The 26,260-nt window shown below is 41.4% G+C and overlaps 1 protein-coding gene across 25 annotated transcripts in view; it reads left to right on the top strand.

The window, feature by feature from the left end:
* kcnma1a (potassium large conductance calcium-activated channel, subfamily M, alpha member 1a) overlaps window positions 1-26,260 on the top strand; it is a 145,069-nt gene that overhangs the window by 22,110 nt on the left and 96,699 nt on the right. For all 25 annotated transcript variants that reach the window (XM_039782964.1, XM_039782987.1, XM_039782986.1 and 22 more), the window contains exon 2: window positions 14,199-14,345. In XM_039782964.1, the coding sequence (XP_039638898.1) occupies window positions 14,199-14,345 (147 nt within the window). The remainder of the gene's footprint in view (window positions 1-14,198; window positions 14,346-26,260) is intronic.

The following is a 26,260-nucleotide window of genomic DNA, read 5'->3' as shown; positions in this document are numbered from 1 at the left end:
CACTACAACATTCATAATGCATCTAGATGAGTAGATTACAAAGGCTCTCTCTTAGCTATAAAGCCCAGATGAAGCTGGAATGTAAACTGTCTTCATTATGATGTAACAAACATTGTGTAATTCACATAAAACCGTTGCGTATATGGTCACTTGACAAAAAAGAGGAAAAGCTGTCTATATTTGCAACCACTTGGCGTACCAGGATGTCAAGCCTCGTAATGGCCGCCTTTCCTTGTCCACATCAATGGGTACATTGTTGTTGTCATCTGCAAGGACAGCAAGAGATCATCTTAAAATGAAGAGCTTTGATGAGTTCTAGCTGCTTCATGATTAATCACTCACACACGCACGCACATGCGCTCCTTGCTTGTTGCCCTCATTGTTGCTTCAGTATAATTTCATAAAGTAAATCCCTCTCTCATGCAAATGCGGCCATAACACATTCTGTGTGTCACCCCTGGTGACTTGTCCTTGGGTTCGTACAGTGTTGCAGTGATCAAGTGCACACTGTGTGGACAGAAGAGGAGAGCTGATTCAGTCTTCACATCATCCCATGTGAAAGCTGTTGCCAGCTCTCACTCTAATGCACCCTGACAACAGTTTTTATTTTTATGCTGAATTTTTGGTGTTGTTTATTTGAGCTCAAAAGTGCAGCCTGTACCAAGCCTGCGAGGGTCAAATTGCTGACTCTGGGTAGGTGATTTTCTCCAACCCTACCCGCAAAAACCACCCTCACATCACAGCACCATCACAGGGTAAGCCTCTCTCTACCTCAGGCGAAAGGCAATCCCGCAATACTTTCTGTCAGCTCCTCAAATCCCAAACCTGTTCCAAACACAACAACGCCACTAAAAGGAACAGGCAGATCGCAGCGGAAACCAGAGCCGACGCATGTCTCACACTGAACACAAACAAACATGGTCCGACTTGGATACAGAGTGCTTCCTCTGAGCTCTGTGTGCCTTGTCTCTGGATGTTTCATTCTACAGTAAAAATCCTTTGATATGGTAAAGTTGAGCAGAGAGGATGCCTCAGTCCTCCCCAGCAGCCCACTTTACACTTGACATCACATAGGGGCTTAATGCTGTGCAATGAAGTCCAGTGTTCTTCCGAAGGCATTGGCAATGACCTTTCCTATAAACACACAGATTGGTTTTCTGCGCTGCTATCTTGGATAATTACACAGACTCTCTGTAGGCTTCAGAACATGTATACACACTTGCTGCAATGTTTCATCCAGACTCCAGTCTCTCTTAATGGATCTTGTTAGCTGAGGTCAAAGTTCTTTTTGTCTATGGTCACAGTACAGAAACAAAATCTTCCCCGTGGAACACATTGGGGGCCTTGGTGTGGGCTGAACACAAGCCATAACAATCCCCTGGGTGTCCTCCACCCATTTCCTTTTCCTAACCCCAGGGTTAAAACATACAAATTCTGTATGAAGGCGTGAGATCCAAATTTAAAATGATTAAATGTGCCTAGAGTTAGAAAATCATTTGCACTTACATTTGTTAGCCTCTGAGCTGTTCTCGAATCAGGGGCAAGTCTCTGAATCATTAGACTCAGATGACTGCCTTTTTTTACTGCCTTAAACAAGAACAATTCCCAAATAACATTGTTGACCCCTATATTGTGTAATGCAGTTTGAGGACCTAATCAACACATTCTCAGAAATTGGGAGAATTTAAATCCAGCTTCGTTTAATCCTCCTCATTAGGCAAATTTGTGCTATTTTTGTACAATTACCAAACAGTTAACCAGGGGGACTATTGATTAAAATTCAAACCCATTCCCTCTGCTGCTATTGTTTCACATCAAACGTGTGGCTTAAGCTTGTCTCAATGAATTCACGTAGTCCTGCATGCTGGCTGGCATCAGCGAGAGTTTTGAGAGTATTATTATTATTGCATCAGGAGAAGATAAAGGTAATGAGACCTGTCTCTCAAGCAGAGAGAGCCTAATCTCCTTGGTGTCTTCAGGCTTCTCTTAAGCTGGTGGAGTGGAAAGGAGAGCAGGAAGTGAAAAAGAAATGGAAAGGAACGGAAAGAAACTAAAAGAAGAGAGATGACATGGATGGACATGGATGGAGATAGAAGAGAATAAGAAAAAGAAGGAATGGGGAGATAGAAGGATATACCAAATTGTATCAAGGGGTTGATTTATGTTTAGCTAACTGTGACTGTTTATGATAAGGGCAGGGCTCCAGACTAACCTTTTTGACTAGGAGCACTGTAGCCCCTAATAACTAAAACATTTTAGAGGTACAGGCAGAACATTTAGGGGCACACACCTTAAATTGACCTGTAACGCAATTTTTCACATTTCCCCTATTTTAACTGTTTTACTAATAAATGCTTTGGGGATAACTACAGGAACTACAATGTGCTGTCTTACAGTTCACAGTCACATTTTAATTGAATGGCACTTAACAAATATACACACAAATGTAAAGCAAGTATTATTGTCAATTACATTATACATCATACAGGTCTCCCTCACTCCTCTCTGTATTTTTTGTTTACTCTGAAATAACAATCATAACTAAGATGATTTAACTTCATTGGAAAGGGGAGTAGGCTTTCTAACTATTTAACACCCAGTGTGGGAAATATTGAGTGATGAGGGAGCCAGAGGCATATGAGCTCACAACACTCACACAAGCACAAGTTTTTATGAGGTTAATAGTTATATAATTAGCAGCCTATATGTATGTGTATATATGTGTATATATATATATATATATATATATATATACAGTATATATATATATATATATATATATATATATATATATATGCTGCTAACGTTACTTCTCTCACCCAAGTGAGGGAGCGGTAGCTTACCGCAGCAGCGTGTAGCAAATGTCGGAGCTGACATTAGCATTGATGTAAAAATGCAAATAAATCAGTGAATGCACGGGCAATTAAGAGATATCCCGCATTTTTGGTGTTGAAATAAAATCCTGTCCTTTTTGTCTAAGACCAAGATAACACGTAACAATGCGGTCGATATTGTGATGAGACCGAATACTACAGCACTGCTGAGGTCATTTAACACAGCTCCGCCTACTGGAAGTACAGGCAAGCCGGGTTAAGACCATAAACAAAAAGAGGAGGGCTAACATTAGGCCAAGGCTAACTCCTTATCGGCAATCACTACGCAGCATTATCTTCACCAATGTACGGTCTTTAGCAAACAAAATGGATGATTTTCTTCTGCAGATAACCACTCGTAACTGTATTATGGACTGCAACATCATGATTTTCACGGAGACATTGTAGCAATAGCATGTGTGGACGATGAGTGTGAGGCTACGATAGCGAGACACGAGTGTAGATGACGTTACCCACGCAGTTGACTTACTCACGGACCCTCCCCCCTCTCACACTTGAAATAAAAAATAAAAAAGTAATCAAATTTGTGTGCGAGTAGTTTTAAAAATGACTCGCACTTGATCAAAAAATGGTTGCAAAATGCGAGGGGTTTGATTAAATGATGGGTTGAAAGGAGAGGACAAATCGAAAGATCATGAAGGAGGAAGAGACTGTCGGTGTGTGCATGTTTAAGTGTATTGGCTACACTGTTTATTTCTGATGTATACAGGGGTGGAAACATTTTAGGAAAACCTTAAAGAATAATACCAGTGTATCATTATAGGCTTAAATGGAATTGCATTAGAGTGTACATGTCTGCAAGATTTGCACAGGTTACTAAGTATACAACACTACTAACTTGTGCATAATGCATAAGGCTACACATATGATACAAAGTAACAATACATGCATTTGTCATGAAAATCATATGACCTGTTGTGGTTCTGGGCTGATTTGTTTGTTGGTATAGTATATTCACATGGTATTTTCAGCATCTGTACCTAAAGCTACCACCCGCACCTACCAGATTCCTGCCACAAAAAAAAAGTATCTGCCAGTCATACTGGATGTTGCCCTGTACAGAATGGGGTCATTGATTGGTGCCGGTTAGACAGCATGGAGCCAATTAGGGCAATAGCCAATACCGTCTTGTTTGTTTCCCGCTCCTGGAAAACACCTAAACGGCCTGTTCTGCAGAAGGCAATGGGCCCCAGATTTCAACTGTCTGTCTGTACTCTGAGTCGCTTATTTACAGAGAGCTCTCCGTCTGTCTGTGTTTAGGAGGAAAGCTCATTAAAGTGTTCTGAGGGCAATAGGGGATCAGGGCTAAGAGAGGTCACTGCTTGATAAGAGTTGTTGCTTTCTGTGCTGCTGCCGCTACTTAAATACACTGAGGCGGTGTGGAAGAAACAAGACCATGGAGAAGAAAGGCTCATACTTTAAGTCTATGCTTAAGGTTCATTAAGAGGGTCCACAAAACCTTATTTATAGATCTCCAAAAGACTTAGTGAAATAAATACTTGAAGTTGGTTCTTGTATTATATAATCTACCGTTACAACTACTACTACCAATACCAAGAAGAATCTTATAAAATATGTAATTTTAGCATGGCCTTTTCACATCAGTAATATCCCAAATTGCACATCTGTCAACATACTTAATATCATGAGTATGTATTTTGACTGCAGTCCTTAACTTCTAAAATTGAGGAGTACAAATCTGCAATTTTTTTCTAAATTTGTTTTGACACATAAATAAAAGAATATCAGCATTCTTAAGCATTCTTGACACTGTCAATTGTAATGTAATTCATGTTAAACATTTAAATTGAAAAGTGCCATCAAAGAGTCAAGGTCAAGGGTTGACAGTCGGGGCAGCAATCCACTAAAAAACTGTTACAATGTGCCCTCAAAAAGCAGGGAAGTAGCTAGCTAGCTAGCTAGCAGACATGGATATACAGGGGCACCTGGGTAGCTCACCTGGTAGAGCATGCGCCCCATGTACAGAGGCTCAGTCCTCACCGCAGCTGCCGTGGCTTCGGTTACGACATGCAACCCTTTGCTGCATGCCGTTCCCCTTTGTCTCCCCGTTCATGTCTAAGCTGTCCTATAAAATAAAGACCTAAAATGCCAAAAAATAATCTAAAAAAAATAAAACATGGATATACGACAATGCCATTTATAAAATAATTTAATTACAACAACTTTAAAAAAATCCTTTCCAATTGTTTTTTGAGGAGGTAAACATTTGTTAGCACTCAATGAAATTATGTTTTGAATTGTAAACATTGTATAACTCCTAACGGTACCTTTTAACCTTTTTCTTATTTCAGTCTATTAGCCAACATAATGAAAATGTATTCAAGAACCATTATATATATATATATATATATATATATATATATATATATATATATATAAAAAAAACAAATCATTATAAAGCTGCTTACCATGCTGCAATGTGGTTAAAACACATGCAGTATTGAAAAAAATGACCCTGTTTGTGTAGTGCCGTGTGCAGCTGGGAGCATCCTGCTGCTGATGGAGCTCTGTTAGCAGAGATATGAGTTCTGCCACTGGCTCCATGGTTAGGAGGTCCAGACAGGCTGCGAGCTTGGAGGCACACTATTACCTCCTGATTCATGGGTGTGGTAAGCGATGCAGACACAAACCGAGCCCCAGTTGAAATAGAAATTAATCATTGCCCTTAACCCACACATACAGTACTGTATATACACACAGACACACAGACAAAACTGTCCAGTGCCCTTAAATGAAGGAACGTCCTGTTTGTTAGAGCAATACTTGAAAATAGAGTCAACCTTCATGGTATACAGTAGCTGAACAGATAAAGGTTGTTGGTTCTAAGCAGTATGAACATCTCAAGGACAACGTCATTTTAAGGAACATCACAGTCACATTTAGTCCAAGCATGACAGACAATTACTCCAAAGGGTGCTGCTTGTCTTGAATGCTGCACATGTATATTCATCCGGTAACACCGATTCACATGTACATAGGACTGTTGTACAAAATGGTGGAAATTAATCTCAGGCGATTGTGCCGCTGATGGCTACACAGGCTGGTGTCATTCAAGCATGTTGCTTTTTTTCATTCCACCCACTTTCTGATAGGATAAAATGGCATGCAACCCAAAAATTGTAGATTATAGTTTGGCTCAGAACACATCTTGTTCTTTTACTTGAGTGTATGTAGAATAATCTCATTACACAAAGAAACAAAGGCATTCTGCAGGTAATGTACCGGTATGTAAACTGGTGGGATAACCACTGCTTCTAGATGTTTTCCATGACTGATTTATTAAATGGACCAAAAGCTTTTCCCTTCAAGTCAGACCTCATTTGCATAGGAAATAAGAATGTGAGCCTGTGTGTATCACCATAGTAACAAGCCATCTCTAGATTGGTAAAAAAGAAATATATATATAAATTTTCAAGAATTAAACATTCAATTATTGCATGTGGAGTAGAATGTGATTTGTGTGTGTGTGGTATGTAATGACTTCACATTAATGGTGCTTTCCCCCCCTACACAGTCATTTGTTACATTTGCACTCCTCCATCTACATTCAAGTAATTACATTGTCTCTTATTTGTTTTCATGGTATTTGTGTCTGAGGCCATAAATATTTCCAATATCTGGTTTCTGTGGTGATTACAGGGGCAATTATCTGTACTTGCAGTCAAATACGGTTAGAAGCAAAGATCAGCAGAAGAGCCGACAGGCATTTCGTCAGAGGCGGAGTGGCTGATTGACAGCTGTTTACCTTGTTTAGGGTGAATTATTAGGGTACAAATTCCAGTGGTGTGGTATCAGCCATCTCTCTGGGTCTCTAAGAGTAATGGAGATTGCAAAGATAATTATGATATTGATTTTTGAGGTCTGAAACTCCTGTGGTGCCATTTATTGCTCAGCCACATAGTAAACTAAGTGAAAACTGCGGTTAGTGCTATTTTGTTTGTTCTCCGACTGTTAATGCTCCTACAGCTTTCAGCTGCCAAACAACTAGATCTACAGGGAATAGAGATACAGCCGTACATTAGCTCATTCTCTGTGCTCTTTAGTCAGGCTTTTTTACACCAGAAATGTTTTATCTTTCATTCAAGTTCTTCTATTATATAGCCTACATCTTTACATATGCCCTCATTTAAGCCACTGAGCTTTATCATCTTCAAATAATAGACAGCCAAAGACGTTACGGACGACAAGTGCAGGCCTTTCAATCTCCCACAATTGACTTTGTCGTCTATTTTTATCCCCGACCACTGGGGCTTGAAATGTTGTATCAATGGAAGAGGTGCAGTACAGCATTATGAATCAACACAGTATATTCAAGATTTTTTTTTATCTTTTATTTTCCCTACAGTCGTAAGTAACTCACACTAATGCAGATGTGTCTTTAGTCTGTCCTCTTTTGTTTGAGCAGAGGGACATGAACCCATGGACATCCTAGACAGCATGCACTGCCAGGCCTACATTATGCTTTTTCATATTGCTGTCTTATTGTTTCTCTTCGCTAGCCGAGAAGATATCACAATTGTGACAAAAAGCTTGGAGTGCAGCCATTTTGAGGAATGAGTTCCTGTCCTGTTGTCCAGATGGGTGTGTTGTCCAGTGGGGATGCATAGAGATGTAAACTGTTTGGCTTGTCCTGTTTGCCAACATTGTTGATGTCAACTATTTAGTTCAGTGTGTCCACAAATCGTCTAATCCTCTGGCCTGCAGTGCTCAATAGGCTTGGCACAGAGGGACAGTACATGGCTGATTCTGGAGAAACTTTTAAACGACACCAATAGCTTTGGTGTCCTTGGTGGGACCAATGATCCAACTCTGATGTCGTACAGTATTTGTCTTTGGAAAGTTTGGACTTTTGGCTTGGTTGCCCTCAATCTCATAGTTTCTTGGTGCACAATGCTGTGATTTGTAATTTTCTAAAAATGATTTAGCTCCATATAAACTCAACCCTGTGAGCATAAACTGTGTTCTTAGTATAGTATACTATACCATGTGTGCAGATTTGGCCTGCAGCTTCCCAGCCTCTGTAAATCACATGAGTGGTGATAGGAAAATTGTGTTGATAGCGGTGACATGAATGGGTGCCGTCTGGAGCAGATTGCATTCTAAACTGTACCTGTGTAATCCCTAAATCAAACACATGGCAGCCTGGGTAAGCCCTTAACCTACGGATCAACAGGCTTTGGCCCGTAGAGTCCCATTATCTCAAATCAGAATACTCATCTTTGTTTTTGCTCTTTGATCTCTATGTTTTTTCAGTACTATATTATTTATTAACTCAATTTATTGTTGCAGAGAAACATCACTTCCTATGGCCTGACAGTAATTAGCCTGTGCCATTTGCCCCCTTTAGTTCTATATGGTTCAGCAGGCATGACCTATACACAGAAATAGCAGCTTTTGGCGTTGTCAGATTCAGCTTTGCACCTGTGTATGTGAGTATTCGCATTAGTAGGCAATGTGAAGAGGCTCCTTATTCTTCCTTCCTCTTCCCTTTTACTGTGACCCAGTGTAGATCTGTAACCCAGGGACACTGGGTAACTGTACCGGCATTAAAATAGCAAACGGGGGAACAGAGCGTGTTATGAGATTCACTAGTTTCACGTCTCCCTGGGTGAGGCTATAAATAGCCTCTCACAGTGGAATAGAGTTTTCCCCAGCGATGCGGACGAAAGCCAGAGGAACAGCTGCGCTTAAGCCAAGTCCTGTTAGATCAGCAGAGTCACATGGCCATGATCCTGTCTCTCTCTCTTGTCTTTTCTTTCTGTCTCACTCTCTGTCTCCTGTCTCTTACTCTCACTTTCCACTTTTGCTCCCAATCTGTCCCCACTGTCTGTCTTTCACCGTTTGTTTATCTCCCTGTCTTGTAGTATCTTTGTCTCTCTGTCACTGTCTTCCCCATCCTGTCTCTCTGTCCTGTGTTTGCTCAGTTTTCTGTCTCTCTTGATGTCTTGTAATTTGTGTCTCCCTGTCACTATCTTTGTCCCCCCTTGCTTTATCGTGCCATAAGTCTATTTTCTTTGCCTCCTCTGACTCTTTGTTTGAGTGGGTGTCTTTCTTCGTCTCCCATAGCCTGTCTGTTTCTCCCTTTCCTGTAGATTTCTCACTGTCAGTCCCTCTCTTTGTTTTTTTTCCTCTGTCATGTTTTATATGTCTTTCTCATTATTACCAGCCCTCCCCTGTGTACTCTGCTAATTGGTACAATGCTAATATTAACAGTGTTCATCTGGGTTGTTATAAAAAGGTTTCTTGAAATAGGAGGTTGAACTACATACCTTTTCTATTAGAAATGTTAACAGGCGTCACATCAACACCTTTCACATTAATGACTGAAAGTGTATAGTTTGCAAAATGTTGTATGTACTCTAAAAGAGTGCTGTGTTGCATTTCTCATATCACATTTGTATTTTTATTAATTTAAAAGTTGAATTCCTGCATGCTGTCAGCACTAATTTATTTGTTCATTGAAAAATATGAATGCACATCTATAACAACAATCAACAAATGAGTAAAATCACCAGAACCTGAGACAATTACTCCATCATTTCCATTCATACTGGACAGGCAAAAAAAGAGGTTAAAAAAATAGGACATTAGTAGATCAAACAAGAACCAGTGCAAGTATACTATTCAAACTGGAAATAATTTTCATACTCTGCATCTTAAAGGTATAATACTTTAAGATGTTGATTTCAGTCCTGGTTGATTTGGCTATACCAGTGGTGGTTATTGGTAGTAACAGCAAGTGCGGTTTAATTCTACAGCAAACATGCCTTAAGTGTATCTGTTCAGCAAAACCACACACAATTCCCTCAATCCTTGTCATTGCTAATCTCAGTGACAAATGCATTGCATTTGACTGCTTCACAATACCGTGTTTGCAGTCAAACACTTTTAATGTGAACTTGCAGCAGCGGAAATGTTTGGTTTGCATTAGCAGTAACTTGAAAATCTGAACTCTGAAATGGCTGTGGAAGACTGAACATGCTGATATCAATAAGTTAAAAAAATAAAATGTATTGCTGAATTACATAAAAGCATCATTTCCTGTGAATCTCTCGTGTGGTGATAGGCAATTTGAATCCAGCTTGGGAATGGCAGACTCCGCCACTAACAATCAAAAACACTATAGAAAGAATCAATTACAGAATGTAAAAACATTGAATGGCCATTACTAAAACAATCCTGACCATAACTAGTATAAAAAGGGTTTTTAAAATATTAAGGATTGTTCTTCAAAGACAAAAATTAAACATAGAACTGACAAGGTTTCAGCGTTTACTTCCTTTTTCTTATGATTTAAAGGACAAATCCGGCGCAAAATGAACCTAGGGCTTAATAACAACACGTGTACTGAGTCAACCGTTCTCTGGGATATGTTTTCATGCTAATCGAATGTGACCAGTTTTAGCGCAAACCGCTGATGATCTTATAATGCTAGTCGTCGGGGCACGGATAAAGTAAAAAGAAATTGCTATTTCTATACCACTAACAAGGCTCAGAATAGCACCACACTTCCACGGTAGCATAATGAGGGTCCCTACATGTAAACCGAAGCATTGAGAACTTTGTAAGTGTACAGACAGTTTATTAAAGATGCAGTAGGTAAGTCTTATAAAACTAACTTTCTGTCATATTTGCTGAAACTGACCCTATGTTCCAGTAGAACTACATGAATTATGTAAAAAAAAAAAAAAAGACAGCTCCTCTGGCACCTCCTACAGCCTGTAGTGCCATTAGCAAAATTCCACCGCTCCCGGTCGATTTTCTCCAATCAGGGCCACAGGGGTGGTCTATCTGCCTGTCAATCACTGCTCAGGCACACGATATATAGCGTTTCTCCCTCCCCCCCCGCACGAGCTGCAGAAAGGTTTTCCAAAACCTCCGTGAATAATGGAGTGGGTTTTCAGAGGTGGCGTGGCTGCAGGATTTTAAAGATCTGAAGAACGATGCAGATGTAGCCACATTTCCTCTCAACAGGTAACATAATTACCATGAATGATTTATCTTTCACTTGGTTATTAGTAGTCAAAAGTCCACAAAGCTACGTTGGTGAGGATGATAGTAACGTTAGCACAGTTGTCGGTCTGATATGATGCTGAAATGGCTAACGGTAGCCTGCTAGTTAGCATCGTTTTACTGTTGGTGAGTAAAGTTAACGTTGTGTTGGTGTTTAGTTATTGAACATGTTGTCTGACATGCCGGCAGTTCTGTCAAAATCTGTTGTGTGGGAGGGGCTTAGGAGACGGTTTGGGCTGCAGCAGAAAGGGAGGAGGGACTGAGAAGTGGTCGATGTTCAAATTTGTTGGCAAAGTCCTGGATCTTCACAATCTAACCTACAGCAGCTTTAAGTAGATAGTTTATAAAGACAGTACCGTTCACGAGCAGTCGAACGACGAATGCCGTGCTTGAGCTATGTTACTTGTTACTGGTTACACGGCGTTTGGCTTTTATTAAGAAATCTTTGCTTCCTTCATCATACAATTTTGAGTTTGGTTAAACACATTTACTAAACCCTGCTTCTCTCTCTCGCTCTCTCTCTCTCTCTGCCTGACTTTATCTCTCTCAGTTTGACATCACAGGTGTGTATATATAGCCAGCAGATGGATTCTCCCGTGGCAGGCTGCTTCAGTGCTTCTCTCTCCCTCGGCTCAGGCCCACCGTCGGCCACTCAAATGAACTAGAAGCAATTCCTTGTTTACACTGTCTCTTCTGATCTGCCCAACCATCAGTTTGTGACTGCATCCATTATTCATGTGTTCCCCTCCACCACACGCACACACAGTAAAACATTACTGCTGCTCAATGTGTTATTGCCTCCATGTTCAAGGGTGTACCCGTGAGAATTGCTATTCCCATTTCAACCTGGCATCCTTGGGGGTCTAGACACAGAGTGTGCATTATACATAAAAATCTTCTCCATATCTTGAAATCCTTGTACAGTCCATGTCTAACTATGCAGTAGTCTGTCTTTAAAAAAAAAAAACTAATTCATGAAGACATTGTTTGGTGTTTCCATGATGTGATGTAGCACTAGCAAACCTGTCAGTCAGTTAGCAGTATTTACCCCAAAATTGTTGTGACAGGACTAATGTCTAAAGGCGTAATTTGGAGTCCACAGTAGCAAGGAGAGCTATGAACAGGTACAGCTACTGTGAGACGTGACTTTAGTGACAAACAGTCTTGTGTGATGTGGTGTGTTCCCTGCAGTGTGAAGTGTGAAGTTGATGGGGCCCTCTGGCTAAGAAGTAACTGCTGAGCACAGACTAGCACATACTATGCCACGACAACACGCCTGGAGTGCTATCGAGCAGGCACACAGCCAATCAGAGTGAAACTTTAGACTGTCACCCGCATGCATACACACTTTGAGTATTTGCAGCATGTGATGGCGAGACGCATGCTGGCTGCGTAGTCAAGAGAGTACTGAAGAAGTATGGACGAGGGGTGGTGGGTGGTTGGGAGTTTAAGAGAAGACAGAATCTTAAGCCTGCAGCCTGCGTATTAAGTTAGACATATTTAACTATTTACAGCTGACCATATTCTCCAGCGTTCAGGGAACACAATCTCATAAAGTTTTGTGATATTAGCCTGAACATTGACATGTAGATGTTGTTTACATAGCGTTTGGAGCACAAACTGGATCGTGTGGCAGTCTTAAAATATGTGATTTATTTTTTTCAAATAGAAAAAAAAAAGTAAAAAAATTGAATATTTATGATTTGGAAATAAATTAGTTAAAGTTAGGATTGCTTCCAGTTAATGGCAGCTGCCATTTATAATCGGGCACAGATTTTGTGTGACTTTTAAAGACAAAACTGAATACTTCATGATAGGTACTTTAAAAGTTCGTGAGTCTCCTAACACTAAGCTATTTAACGAGTATAAAAAGCATAAGTAACTGAATTATCTACCTCAGTACTGAGTGGCCCAACAGCAGGAGTAGATAATGATCTTATGACTAAGTCAGGCTTTTTTAGGGCCAGTTTATTGGCATTGTTATGGGGTTGGAATCAAATTAGGAAAATGGCAGCTGTGTCCATGCCATATCATTATGAAATCTAATTTGACCAGACAATCCTCTTGAAATGGACAGAGCACTCTCTTGGGCTCATCTATTATAGCACTGCTCTTTAGCCCTGCAAACATACTCAAGTTGCAATCTGGTTTGTTTTTATGTTGCATGTGGGCACATACAGTATTGGTCACCCCAGTGGCTGGTTGGCCTTTGGTTGTGTACTCTTCCTGGAACGAAATGTTTCTTCTTTACAAACTTGCTGTAAATACAAATCTTTTTTACGTCGTTGTTTTTGAATGTTATGGGTTCATCCAAACAAACTGTAGCAATGTGACACAGTACTGGGAAACATTGTAAAAATCCGTCCTAAGCGCTGCATGTGTACCCTAGTGAAATACGAGCTCCTTGGAAAGGAGCAATGGGCTGCCATCAAGAGGGTTGAAAGTTATTGCAATCCCAAGGTTTCTTTGTGGACGCCATTTGCGGGGCTTAACAGCATGGTTTTCTGAGGCTGGCGGTGACAAATACAAACCTTCACTATGCGTCTTTGTGCAATTCGAATGATTTTGTTGCCCTGAAGGTTGTAAAATCACGCGGAAATCTACTCATTCCCCTTTTATGCCAGAAGGACAGGGAAGTTGAGTGCCTGCTCTTGTCAAATGAGGAGTGAGTGAATGGCTGGAAAGGAACAGCTGCGTGCGGTGTTTGTGCCAAGCAATGCATGTCAATGAACTGCCATGCAACTCTGCTCACTCAGTCGGACACAAAAAGGAACGTTGAAAGGCCTGCATGAGAACAGTTTTACTCTCTCAACCCTGCGGAACAATTAACTTCAAGAGCCAAATTTGCAAAATGGGGAGAGGGAATTGACATTCTGTCGTTATATAACATAACGGCACTCAAATTGTTTAAACACACAGATTTAACATATAGCAGATGGATGCCATCATGGCGGGATGGCTGCAATCACAGTCATTTTTTGACCTCAGAGGTTGTAGCTTGTCTTGAATGTGGATGTGCATGAGCTCAGGAGTACTGAAGCCTTAGCCTTCCACTTATCAGGATATTGTTTTACAGTAAAGTCTGATACCAGTAATTTGTTTGTTTGTTGATTATATTCAGCAAACGGTGGTTACGCACTTAAGCTTTAAATGCCCCTTCAAGTTTGTGCCTTTTTATTTCTCCCCTGTATATTCTCCTTATCCCTAAAGCAGGCCATGTTCCTGTTTTCTATCTTTAATATGCTCACACAGATTTTTTTTCTATTCCAGGAGGCTCAGAAGGTGATCAATCCGGCAGCAGACAAACCAAAGGATGAGAAGGAGGAGGTCCCAATCAGCGAGGTGGGATGGATGACTTCAGTCAAAGACTGGGCTGGTGTCATGATCTCCGCTCAGACAATCACTGGCAGAGTTCTGGTAAGTTTTCCATGTTTTAGTGGATATAAATATCTCAACCCCCAAATCCAGACTCAAATCCTTTAGCACTTTTTTGACACTGATCATTTGCCCAACCACAATTAGTTAAGTGCAGCAGTTTGGTCTTTCCTCAGGCAAATGGGCTGCAACTGGTTTTCACACCCAAGTTGGCTCTTAGATTAATCCACTGTATAATCCATTGCCATGTACACATTTACTCACCTGTTTTATACAGGTCCCACTGGAGACATACTGTTGGGCCATTAATTTGATCCCCACAGAAGCTAGCAGATGCTCAGTCCTCACTGAATCTCAGTCAGCTATTTGGCTGGCACTGTCCAGGCTTCTTTCTGCTGCAATGGCCTATGCCCGGCACGTTGTAACTCACTCTGCTGTGCCTCAGCCAGCTGAACTGATGAATGTGTGTGTGTGTGTGTGTGTATGTGTGTGTGTGTGTTTGCACACATGCTTTTTTGTATGTGATGGGGAGATTTATTTGTTGAGTACGAGAGGTAGCATGGTGTTTGTACAATAGGTAAGAGGCTGTCACCGTGGCTTTTTTTCTTGGTACGAATTACAGTCCCTCTCCCCTGCTGACCTACCTTTCTTTAGCTTCATCCCTCACTCTGCCGCCAGAATCTTTCCTGAACTCTACAACTCTTTGCAAAATCCTGATGTATCTGCAACAGTCTAACTCATATATATGATGCCGGGCTTATATTCAGCCTGTTCCCATATTGCTTGAGTTTTCATATTTCAACTTTAATAATTTAGTTAATTCTGTCCATTGATGGTGACAAGGAAAATTGTCTCAGGAATAGAAAAAAGCAACTTCAATGACTTCAAGGATTCATATTCCAAAAGCACTGGTTGTAGTAAGGACACAGTTTGAGACTGTACGACACATTGTGAACATACGATACAATCTCAAAAGTCAAGGAGTCAGGAGAGAGAGAAATGGATCCAAACTAAAATACCAACACTGTCATTGTTAATGTTTGCTGGAATGTGGCAGTGCTTTCTTCACGCCTGTTGAGAATAGCTGGGAGTTGAGGATTCAGGCCTTTCATGGTGATGAAGAATCCTGAAGGGAGCTGTCAATTTACTAAATTAGCCTCTCTTTCATCACTTCCCCACTCACACACTCTGCTGGCATGGACATAGCTCCCTCTCGCTTTCATCCTCTGCTCTGACTGAGTGCTCCCAATCTGCCCTGTGTGTGTTTGTGTGTGTGTGTTTGTGTGTGTGTGTGTGTGTGTGTGTGTGTGTGTGTGTGTGTGTGATATCGAATTGATTCCTGCATTAAAGCTACAGTAACAACGTATGTAATCCTGTAATGTCCAACAAAAACAGTGAGGATCATAACCTATGAATGTAGATATTCGCCCTATCTCTCTGTGCAGTAGATTTGCACGGCATGGTGGATACAGAAATAGGTCAGTCCTGCCATCTTTCTTAATGGAATCTTGGGTGGCAACCAGGGACCATCTGTTCACATGGTCTGCTCCCTAAACCCTGTGGTCATCCCTCTGCCTACCCATCCACCAACACACCGCATGGCACTCTGCATATTGACCCCTGTCATCTGCAAATTCAACACATCTGTCTATCTCTGCAGTAGAGTAACGGCACATGCATTCTAACAGTGATTGTAACAAATCCAGTACAATCCAGATTCTACAGTAGAGCCTCTGACCGGAAGCACACTCTTCATTTGTACTCTTTCTCTCTTTGTACACCTTTGCCTGAGATTACCGCTCTTTTATCTAATTTTCACTATTTTCTATCTTATGTGTAAAGACAGTTGCTTACTGTGTGTGTGTGTGTGTGTGTGTGTGTGTGTGTGTGTGTGTGTGTGTGTGTGTGTGTGTGTGTGTGTGTGTGTCTGTGTGTGTAACAGAGTTAGAGAGCACGAGAGCAAAGAAACATAGAGACAGACACACTAACAAAGGGACAGACAGGCAGATGAAGAGTGAAACTGGTTGTGAGAGTCGGTGAATAGTACGGCACTGTTTGCTTGAAAGGGATTTCTAGGCATAGAGATATCCCAGTATATCACCTACTGTGATTTGTTCTACTTCTGGTGGGGCTGAGAATTCTGCCAAGCAGGCTGTGTTTGCTTACCTGCTCAGTCTAATGATATGCAGCACAATATGTACAGTAGCCTTCTGGTGAGCACTCTGTGTAGGTGAATGAGTACTGTATCTCATGTGGGAGGAATTTGTACATTTGTGGATGCATGTATGCTAGCATTTCTCCACATATACAGTAGCTACATGCATGACAGCTTGTGTATCTGTCTAAGTGTGTGTGTGTGTGTGTGTGTGTGGGTGATTTTGTGGGACTCTTGCACTCCCATCAGTGCTTTACTGCAGATCAAAATTGCAATGAGTATCCGTATACACAGAACCTGGCTGGTAACTATGGCAACTGCTGTGTAGTGGCGCTCAGTCATCTGACATTAGGGGGGTGCCTGGGCATAGCAGAGCAGAATCACACACACGCACACAGGTAGGTTTAAAGCTTGATACAACCTCCATTCTATCCAGCTGGAAGAGCCAAAGCCAAAGCAGATTGAGACAGATAACCCTAAGGTAGGCAGAAAGGCAGAGCCCTCCATCCTCATTCATTAGTTTGCCTTGATGACTTCACTGCCAGGGAAAGATCAAGTTTTCCCCCAGGCTTATTGAATCACCAGACAAATCTAAATCCAACCGTGGCAGCACCTTGGCCCAGGAGTCCCCCATATTGTTTCCCCATGCTGGGCCGAATCACCGGTGTGTGAAGAACAAGGCCTGCTTTGTTATTGGTGCCTAATGTGTCTTTGCCAAACTACTTGCTCTGATGAGAAAGGGATTAAATGAACACACATCCACCCACGCTGCATAACCATTAAGACCAGACATGTGCTGCATGAGAATCATTCTGGTCATTAAAGGAGTCCCATTGCGGAGCTATAGGCTGTGAGAGCAGAAAGCTATTACTGCTCATGGCATTGCTCAGACCATGTAATAACCATAAACAAAGAGCAGCAGGTGCACACAGGCATGTGTGTGTGTGATAATGTACGTGTTCAATACATCTTTGTGCCTTATGTGGTTTCAAGAGACAAAGGTGATGATAATACGTTGTTTCCTCAGATTGGTCGTATGTCAAAGTCCCCTGTCTTTGTGTGATCATACCCTCTGTAACCTACATGCATGAGCCCCTCCAACTACCATCAAACCTGGAGCCATATATCCCATTTCGATTAGGCTACGTGTCACCTTATGTGCCTTATAAAATACCGGGGGAAATGATTGATGTTAGCATGGGCCAGTGTTGCTCCTCTGTGTGGCTCTTTAGCTTTTTGTATCACCTTTACAATATCAGCTTATCAAATATTTATCACCTCACTCACACATGACATGCCGGGGGGGGGGGGGGGGGGGGAGAAAAAAAGGAAGGAAAAAAAAAAAAAAAAAAAAAAAAAAAAAAAAAAAAAAAAAAAAAAAAAAAAACACCCGGCAGTAAAAAAAAAAAAAAAAAAAAAAAAAAAAAAAAAAAAAAAAAAAAAAAAAAAAAAAAAATGTGGTGGTAGAAGTTGGGTTTTTAGGGAGAGAGAGGGGGGGGGGGAGGGGGGGAAGGAAACGGGGGAAAAAAGGGGGGGGGGGGGGAAAGAAGGGGGGGGGGGGGGTTTGGAAGGGGGGGCCTCCGCCCCGCCCCAACACACGCGCCCCCACAAAGACACTGCATGTGGAACATAGGTGAATGGCAGAGCACCTCTGTTCTGACGGTAGATGGCTCATCGCTCTTCTGACAACCGTATCACCCCAGTTGCTTTGTAGAAAAACCTCATTAAGCACTCAAGGGCACAATGTCCGAGGAAATGACTAGTTGGACAGCTGGAAATATGAGTGGGCGGAATTCTTGCGCTGCATCGCCGGCATCTGATCTAATTGATTACTGAATTAAAGCTACAGTAACAACGTATGTAATCCCATAATGTCCAACAAAAACAGCAAGGATCATAACCTACGAATGTAGATATTCGCCCTATCTCTCTGTGCAGTAGATTTGCATGGCATGGTGGGTACAGAAATAGGTCAGACACTTTCTGTGTGTGTGTGTGTGTGTGTGTGTGCTGGCAGGAAAGGTGAGATTGTGCATATGTGGAAGGACACTGGGTATGTTCCATTGTGTTTCCAGGTGTCCTCCTCAAAAGATTCTCTCCGACCCACAGTGACTGCCTGCATGAAGAACAGCTGTCATTCTCGGTGTCCTACTTTTCAGACTGGCATTGTTTATGTTAGTGCAGTGTGTATCTACCCCTATGTATATGAACATTTATGTACTGACAGTTCTTTGGGCTTTCATAAGCATTTTCGTGTTTTTTTTTACAGCAGCCGTTCGGTCCTGCCAGAGTCTGTTTGCATCCCTGAGTTTACCCATGAACGTATGGTTCTCCATGTGTGTGTGTGTGTGTGTGTGTGTGTGTGTGTGTGTGTGTGTGTGTGTCTGTGTTCGTGAGCATGCATGCATGTGTAAATGCATGTCTGTTTGCGTCTGCTTGGGCTGGCTAATTACGCTTTCCTGTCGAGTGTGTGGAACGAATTTATTGCTGTCAGTAAACTTCTCAGCATGGATACAGCTGTCAACACAGCACCATCTCCAGCATCACACTTCTCTGTGACAATAGCTTCATCCCTTTGCATAAAGGTAACAGGCAGCATATGTCATATGCATTCAGTAGGATAAGACATCTTGCTCATTATATTGCATGATTGCAAGAGTCAGGATTTTACTACACGGTATTTTATCCATCCACGGGGAGCAGTATGTGTTACTGATGAATGAGTAATCTGTACAACAAACACATCCACCCACACACATACAGACACATATGCAAGTGCACTCTGAACTAGGACTTGGCAATGGTTGGCTGAAATCATCACAGCATTTCTAATATTTATATATATCGATATACACCGTGATATGGCAAAGTCATGCAAAATCATATGAATAATCAAATTGATGTTCAAAACAATGAACTATGTTCCACTGTTATGCAATACATGAGACCAAACTCTTTATGTATACAACAGAAATTTGTAAAACAATAACATCATATGGTCAAATTTTCATGAAATGATTCTGATGAATGTCAATAAATAACCATTTGGAATTATCAGCCAGTCCTTCCCTGGACACATGATATATGCACATACATGGACACAAACACACTCAATTCCCATAGTGTCAGTCAAAAGTATCTGTCGAAGAAAGTGCCTGTCATGTTGACGTGAGAAATGAACAATCAATAGCCGTAGAGACCCTCTCTCCATGAATCATCACACTCGCTTCACAACCCAATTTCTCTGTAAATTTATAGGAGTGGACATGGACAAATCTATAAATTTTTCACCTCTGTGTTCAGCATTCGTGACATGACACTTTGCTCCTTCAGTGTGTTCCTCCATAATGAAACTCGATTTCTGAGCCAGTGGGCTCCCATTCCCTGAACTTAAACTCAGTGCCCTCTGAAACCTCCAGGCTGTCTCCTTGCCTCCCTCCCATTTTCCCAGTTGTTGAATTTTAGCTAGCTGTACAGCTTATTCATTTTGTAATTTGCCATAATTTGTCGATGGCAATGCAATTGGCATTGACTTAAATCCTCTGAATGGTGATGAATAGCTGTTTATGCTGGAGGGACCACGGGGGACAAGCACTGCAGCAGAGGGAGTGAGATAGAGTGAGCAGAAGGAGAGAGAAGGGTGTGGTCCCGGCCAAAGTCTTACACTGATGACTATACATGCATGTAGGAGTGCAGTAATGCATAAAAACTAGGCATTAGTGAATATGTTTTGTAGAGCATTAATTATATCTTTCAAAATATGAAATAAAAGTATTAATTCAGGATGACTGATTTAGTCATTGTTTGGCTTTTAGCCTCCCTTGCAGCATAGCTCCAGGGTCGGTCTTTTGGTCGGTCCACCACTTTGGTCCAGACTGAAATATCTCAACAGCTATTGGATGGATTGCCATGCAATTCAGACATTCCACAGTAATAAGTTTGATGATCTCCTCCTTTAGCTTTGCAAGAGATTTATGACCAAATACCTGCAAAACTAATGCCATTCCTATCAGCCTCGGCTGTACTTCATGTTTAGTGCTAGTAAACAAATGTTACCATGCTGACATGCTAAACTGAAATGGTGAATATACTGTAGTAAACCTAATGCATGCTACCATCAGCATTTTAGCATTGTCATTGTGAGCATGATGGGAGCATGATTAAGTTGGCATTTAACTCACAGCAACGCTGTGCCTAAGTACAGCCTTGTAGCATGGCTGTTGACTTTTAGTCTTGTTATAAAATGTATTATATATTTAGGTAAATGTTGCTTTGTTTTAATTTAAGCTTCATTCTGGTGGTTAGAGCAAACTAGAAAAATACCTGAACTTTTAGCCTTTATGTGTTTAAGACAGTTAAGTTACAAGTGCACATTTAGAATTCCTACAGCTTAGTAGTGAACGTTATGTTATTTTTCTAGGTATTTTAAGAGATATTATAGTTAAGTGATTATGTTAAGTGTATGGCAAGTATGAGTACATGTGTACGTTCGTTTATGTAATGATAAATGTCTGTTTGTATGTTTTTATTGGTTTTGGTCTTTGATTTACTGCTACATGACACTGGATTTAGTGGTTCAGCTGTGTGAAGGCAGCCCTGCTGGCTTGCTTTTTCTGGGCTGCTGCCACATAAGAAACATAAGTTGTGCACTGAGCGCTGGAGGAGTGAAGAGGCAGGAGTAGGAGGGGATGAGAGGGAAAGCAGGGTGTCATAGGAGGAAAGACGAGCAACAGGGAGCCCTGCCATCAAGCTGCATCGTTTCAACTTGTAGAAATTTACACACTGCTTTCTCACTTTGCAAGCAGACAGTGCTGCACATGTTTAAATACAGGCACAGCGTACAGTATTATAATATCCAGAAAACAGTCCACTTCAAATGATGTCACGTAAGTATAGAAGAAGAGCGCTGAGTGTGTAAAACAATGACAGCTGCAGCTAGACTTCCTTCACCAGATAAACCAGAAAAGAGAGAGAGAAAGATCAATTTGTATGCGAAATATGCACCAGGGCTAAATTAAGTAGTTTGTATCACCTAATTGATTACAGTGCACCATAGTGTAGTTATAGTTGAATTTCTTCCTTTGTTTCATTTAATTGATCAGTATCTCACTGCTTTTGAATTTGCAGCACACTAGGGAGAGTTTTACAACACTGAAATGGTTGGTCTCACTTTTTCCTCATGAATGATATTCCCTGCAGCCCTGCTTCAGGCTCGTCATAACTCTGAGCCTTTCTGTGGGATGACTCACCATTGCTTGTTCTTTTTTTCGCCTATCTATTAAGCTATCCATTTGCCACCTGGGCCTCTATCGCTAAAGAGCCAGTGACCTACACCCGTCTTTTCTCACTGCAGCCCCTGTGCCCTTGTCTGTCACACCCTCTCTCAAACTGTTTTGCAGAGGAAAAGGTCAAAAGAGTAGACATTCACTTATCTGGCTATCCAGCCTTCTTATTACATCAAAGTCACCTGTGACTTACAAGGCAATGTGTCTGAGACACTGTGGCAACAGTACATGTTAATTTGTTTCCTTTAATCTGGGTGAAGAGAAACAACTCTGCACATTCAATCTAAAAAATACTCACAAATGAAATTATGCCTCTGTAACTAAAATGATTTAATAAAAAATTCAAGTGTTTGTATTTCATAATTTGTTTGTCTGGTGGCATTTCCCTTGGAGTGTGTCGTAAACAAATCCAAAATCACTTAGTTAATTACAACAAACCGTAGCTTTTAAAAATGTGTCCATGCTAAAATATTGCCTTCCTTGAATCTCGGCAAAGTGACTGCAGTAATGATATTCTGTTTACTTTTTACAATATGATTATTTATGCTCTGCTAAAACCTCAGGCTGAGGAGTGAAATGAGAGTCACATTAGAATGCAGGCCAGAGACAGACAGACAGACAGACTGACAGACTGACAGACAGTTTGAGGCACACAGTCACTGAGCAATCAGTCAACAGGCAAATAGGCAAATGGACAGGCAGAAAATTGCATGCAGACAGAGAGAGACCTAAGTAGGCAGTTACGGAGGATGCATGTTTGTCATTTGGAGCCCCCTGTCACTTCAAAGAAAGCACTTTCCCCGTCTCAGTTTTGTCACGGCTGCCTGGTATGGTCTCGGGGAGGAGTGCTGAGGGACTCAGTGCCTCTGGGATGACGCACACCTAATGGATCCGAGCTTGCAGCATCAGATTGATCCAACCGCATCTAACACCGCTGCCACTGCCAGGCACATTTCTTAAAGCTTTCCAAAAATAGGATTAGGGACAGAGGACATTACCAAGATTAGCAAAGAATGAAAATCCATTTGGTGGCAATACTGCTGATTAAACAGGAGTTTTATTTTATATTTCCCTATAGAAGCAGAAGTGCATTATTGTAGAGCAAAAGAAGGACAACCTCCATTTTTATACTTTATTTGGTAATGAAAGGGAAATTAGTTTTATACTGCATTTGCATAAAGCATCATTCTGTCAAGGCTGACGATTACATTCAGTATGTTTACTTGCTCTTAAGTAATCAGTTTACAGTTTGCTTACTACAGTAAGCTGATTTCTTAACTGTCATATAAATGAGAGCCTGGGAAAGTAGCAGTGGAGTGGGTTCATGGAGGGAAAGGTAATTACCCAGAGTGATGCAACCTCATATTTGGTAGCTTCCAGAGGTCTAAATAAGTTGGTTTCCACTAATGTCTCATCCTTGTCTACAAACACATCTTGTCCTACACCTTGGCTACCTGAATGAGCTAACATCTGCCCTTAAGAAGTGCACTGCTAATGTCTAGCTACTTACCTGCAGCACATTGAACACCTAACAGCATGCAGATGTCAAAATAGATCACTAAATCAAGTGGTCCTTATTCCACAATAACTGCTAACAAAATGCTGCCTGTCTGGGGCTTGTAACCTAGCTTTACATTGTGCCTCAGCGCCCTTGCTTTCTCAGCTGTCAGTCAGATTGTGCACCAGCTCACCCACTCACAGGCTTGAACGCTAAAGGATCATTTCTCACATATCCCCAAATACCTTTATTTCCTACTCAACATGATTTCAGATTGCAAAAGGGGAAGAATAATTGTGATTTTAGTTGGCGGTTCCATAGTAGGCTACAAGCAAACGATAAATCAGCATCTGCAACTGAATGATAGTAAATTAACCTGGAGGTTCCTGGAGAAAGAAACAAAATACCTCCCAGCTCCATGCTGTAGGTGTTGCTCTCTAACTCACTTTGTGCTCCGAGCTCCCTGGAGTGGGCTGAGCATTAAGTTTAATTTCCCAGTTGGGACTGATGAAGAATCAAATTTTTCTTGGTGCAGGCTTTATATGCTGCATGTCAATTGCTCTGTTGGGCAGGAACTGCCTCTTCTTCTGTCTCACCATCTATACATCAGCAGGTCTGAGTCACACAGTGAGATAGTGTGTGGGAGTGAAAGGATCATTGGAGATGGGGCTGACTGCATCCCTACCTTCGGTTAAAGGGTGGACAGGTTATTATTGCAGCAACATCAGTGGTTGAAGATAGATGATATGGTTCTACTCCTCCTGAAACTGACCTAAGGGGCACCAAAACCAACTGTCACATAAGGTTTTATATTAATGGTAAACACCTCTCTACTGAGCTGTGCAGAGCCTCAGAAGGTGAATGATTGCCAGTTTTCAATGTGTAGGCATTGCTAGCTGCTTCATATTGTGATGTTTTTTTTGACCGTCCTATGACTCCTGTGACAGCATGAGGCCGGTCATAGATATGGTCTCGGGTTCGTTCTGAATATGCTGTTGTCACTCGTGTCATGTTTGCGCTTCTAATTGCTTATCAGAGGAGTCAGCACAGTGGGGACCATCTGCTAAGCTAGGTTTCAGATCCGTTTACCCCCACTGGGATTCTGTTTCCTGGAATGGGACGGCCATGCAGTGTCCCTAAAACACATCACCTCCACCAGCCCGCCGCTCACAGTTTCCATGAGATCATCAGGGGACATTCACAGGTGATGTAGGAGGCACAGGAAGGAAGGAAGGGGGATTATTGTATGAGAGTGCAGGTGAAAATGAGATATTGGGGGAAATGGGAATGAGAAGAAATAAAAGCAGAAGAAAAAATCCTATTAGAATTGATCTTGATATAGATTTCAGCAGAGGCTGAAATGCATATTTGCAGAAGTTTGTTTCAATTTCAATATACTTGACTTGGTTTAATCATTTTGTGTTTAATCATCTAACAATGTCTAGCTTGCTTGTGAGTAAATCAGAGGAGTGGAGACATGTTTTGGCTTTGTTACTGAAGTTCTTTCATATAAGGAGCTACTGCGAGGTGCTAATTAAATGGGTTGTAGGTCTGACTTTGCCTCTGGCCCTAAATTGCATCAGTATTGAGTTCAAAGCCTCAATGCATCAAAGAAGGACCAGAAGCAGAACTCCTCTCCTTTCCTTTCCTTTCCTTTCCTTTCCTTTCCTTTCCTCTCCTCTCCTCTCCTCTCCTCTCCTCTCCTCTCCTCTCCTCTCCTCTCCTCGGACAGCAGTGAAACACATTTTGAAGTCTTAATTTCTTATCAGTATATCCCGCATGCCAGGACACACCTATATTTGACTGGATGCACAAACGCAAGTGCTTGCATGAGTAATGTGTACCGAATGTAGGCTATACGAGTGCTTGTTTGCTCATTTTGATTATATTATGTGTTACGCACGTGGCTGCACTTAATGTTGCGGTCAGGCACAATCAAAGTGAAGGTAGGGACAGATTATCCTCCAGGGTAAATCAATACTAATGTATAAAAGAATACCTTGACAGCTGCAACCAGACTGAAAATTACATGATTTGTTTATTCTATTTATTTGAATGTCTTTCGAAATAATCACATTGATAGATTTACAGCAAACCAGAAGCAGAGGAGAGCTCCACTATGGGGCTACTTAGATGAAGTAATGAAAGCATAAAACTCCTTCTGATAGAGGGGCTAAAAGGGCCGGACTGTTCTAGCCTCAGAAGACTGAATGATGTCTTTGTTTTGTGATCCCCTTTTATTACTTTGCTGCAGCTGTATGTGTCTCCCTGGCACATTGCATTCACAGTTATTCCCACAAGTGGCATATCACCGTGGCAACATCATATCTCTTATTCACAGGAATGAGCTGTCTGTCTCTCCACCATCCCTGGGTGCTTCTATACTTTCTATCCACTTTTTCAATGAGCTTAAAGTGCCAGGCCACTCAAATGATAAATTACAGTGTTTTGGTTTTGTATTAAGGTGGAGGAAGATATCTCAGAGACGGCTCGCATTAAGTTCCAAGTACAACCAAAACTATCTGTATGAGAAATATGTTTTTGGTGATTTGAGACTGTCCATTAGTCGTTTCAGCAAAAGCTGAATGTTCAAGTGTTAAACCCCTCTAGTTATCGTTGGAACTATCACTCTTGTCTGCCAGGAGCAAAGGAGGAAACACAGTGTGACGTTAATATAAATCCGGGCTATAAAGTCAACCGAGGGAGCAGGTCATGGTAGAAGGGACTGGGTCAATAAAATGGACTTTCAACTTCAGACTTTAACACAAGAGACTGCTGTTCCATTTCCAACCAACAGCCTATGCTGGTTTCTTTTGACCATGACCAAGGTCCTTCCCTAACTGTAATCAAGTGGTTATTATTGTAATCATGACGATGAAATTCTCCAGATCTTAGTAGCAATTTTAACCCAAACCACAATGTTTCCCTAACCTTAACCAAGTAGTTTTTTTAAAAACTAAACCTAACCAGGTAGTTTTTGTGCCTAACCAATCTTGACCACAGCATTGTCAGATCATAA

The sequence above is a fragment of the Perca fluviatilis genome, chromosome 19 (genome assembly GCF_010015445.1).
Source record: "Perca fluviatilis chromosome 19, GENO_Pfluv_1.0, whole genome shotgun sequence".
Taxonomy (NCBI): domain Eukaryota; kingdom Metazoa; phylum Chordata; class Actinopteri; order Perciformes; family Percidae; genus Perca; species Perca fluviatilis.
Note: the sequence above shows the minus strand (reverse complement) of the source record. Positions and strands in the feature narration are given on the sequence as shown.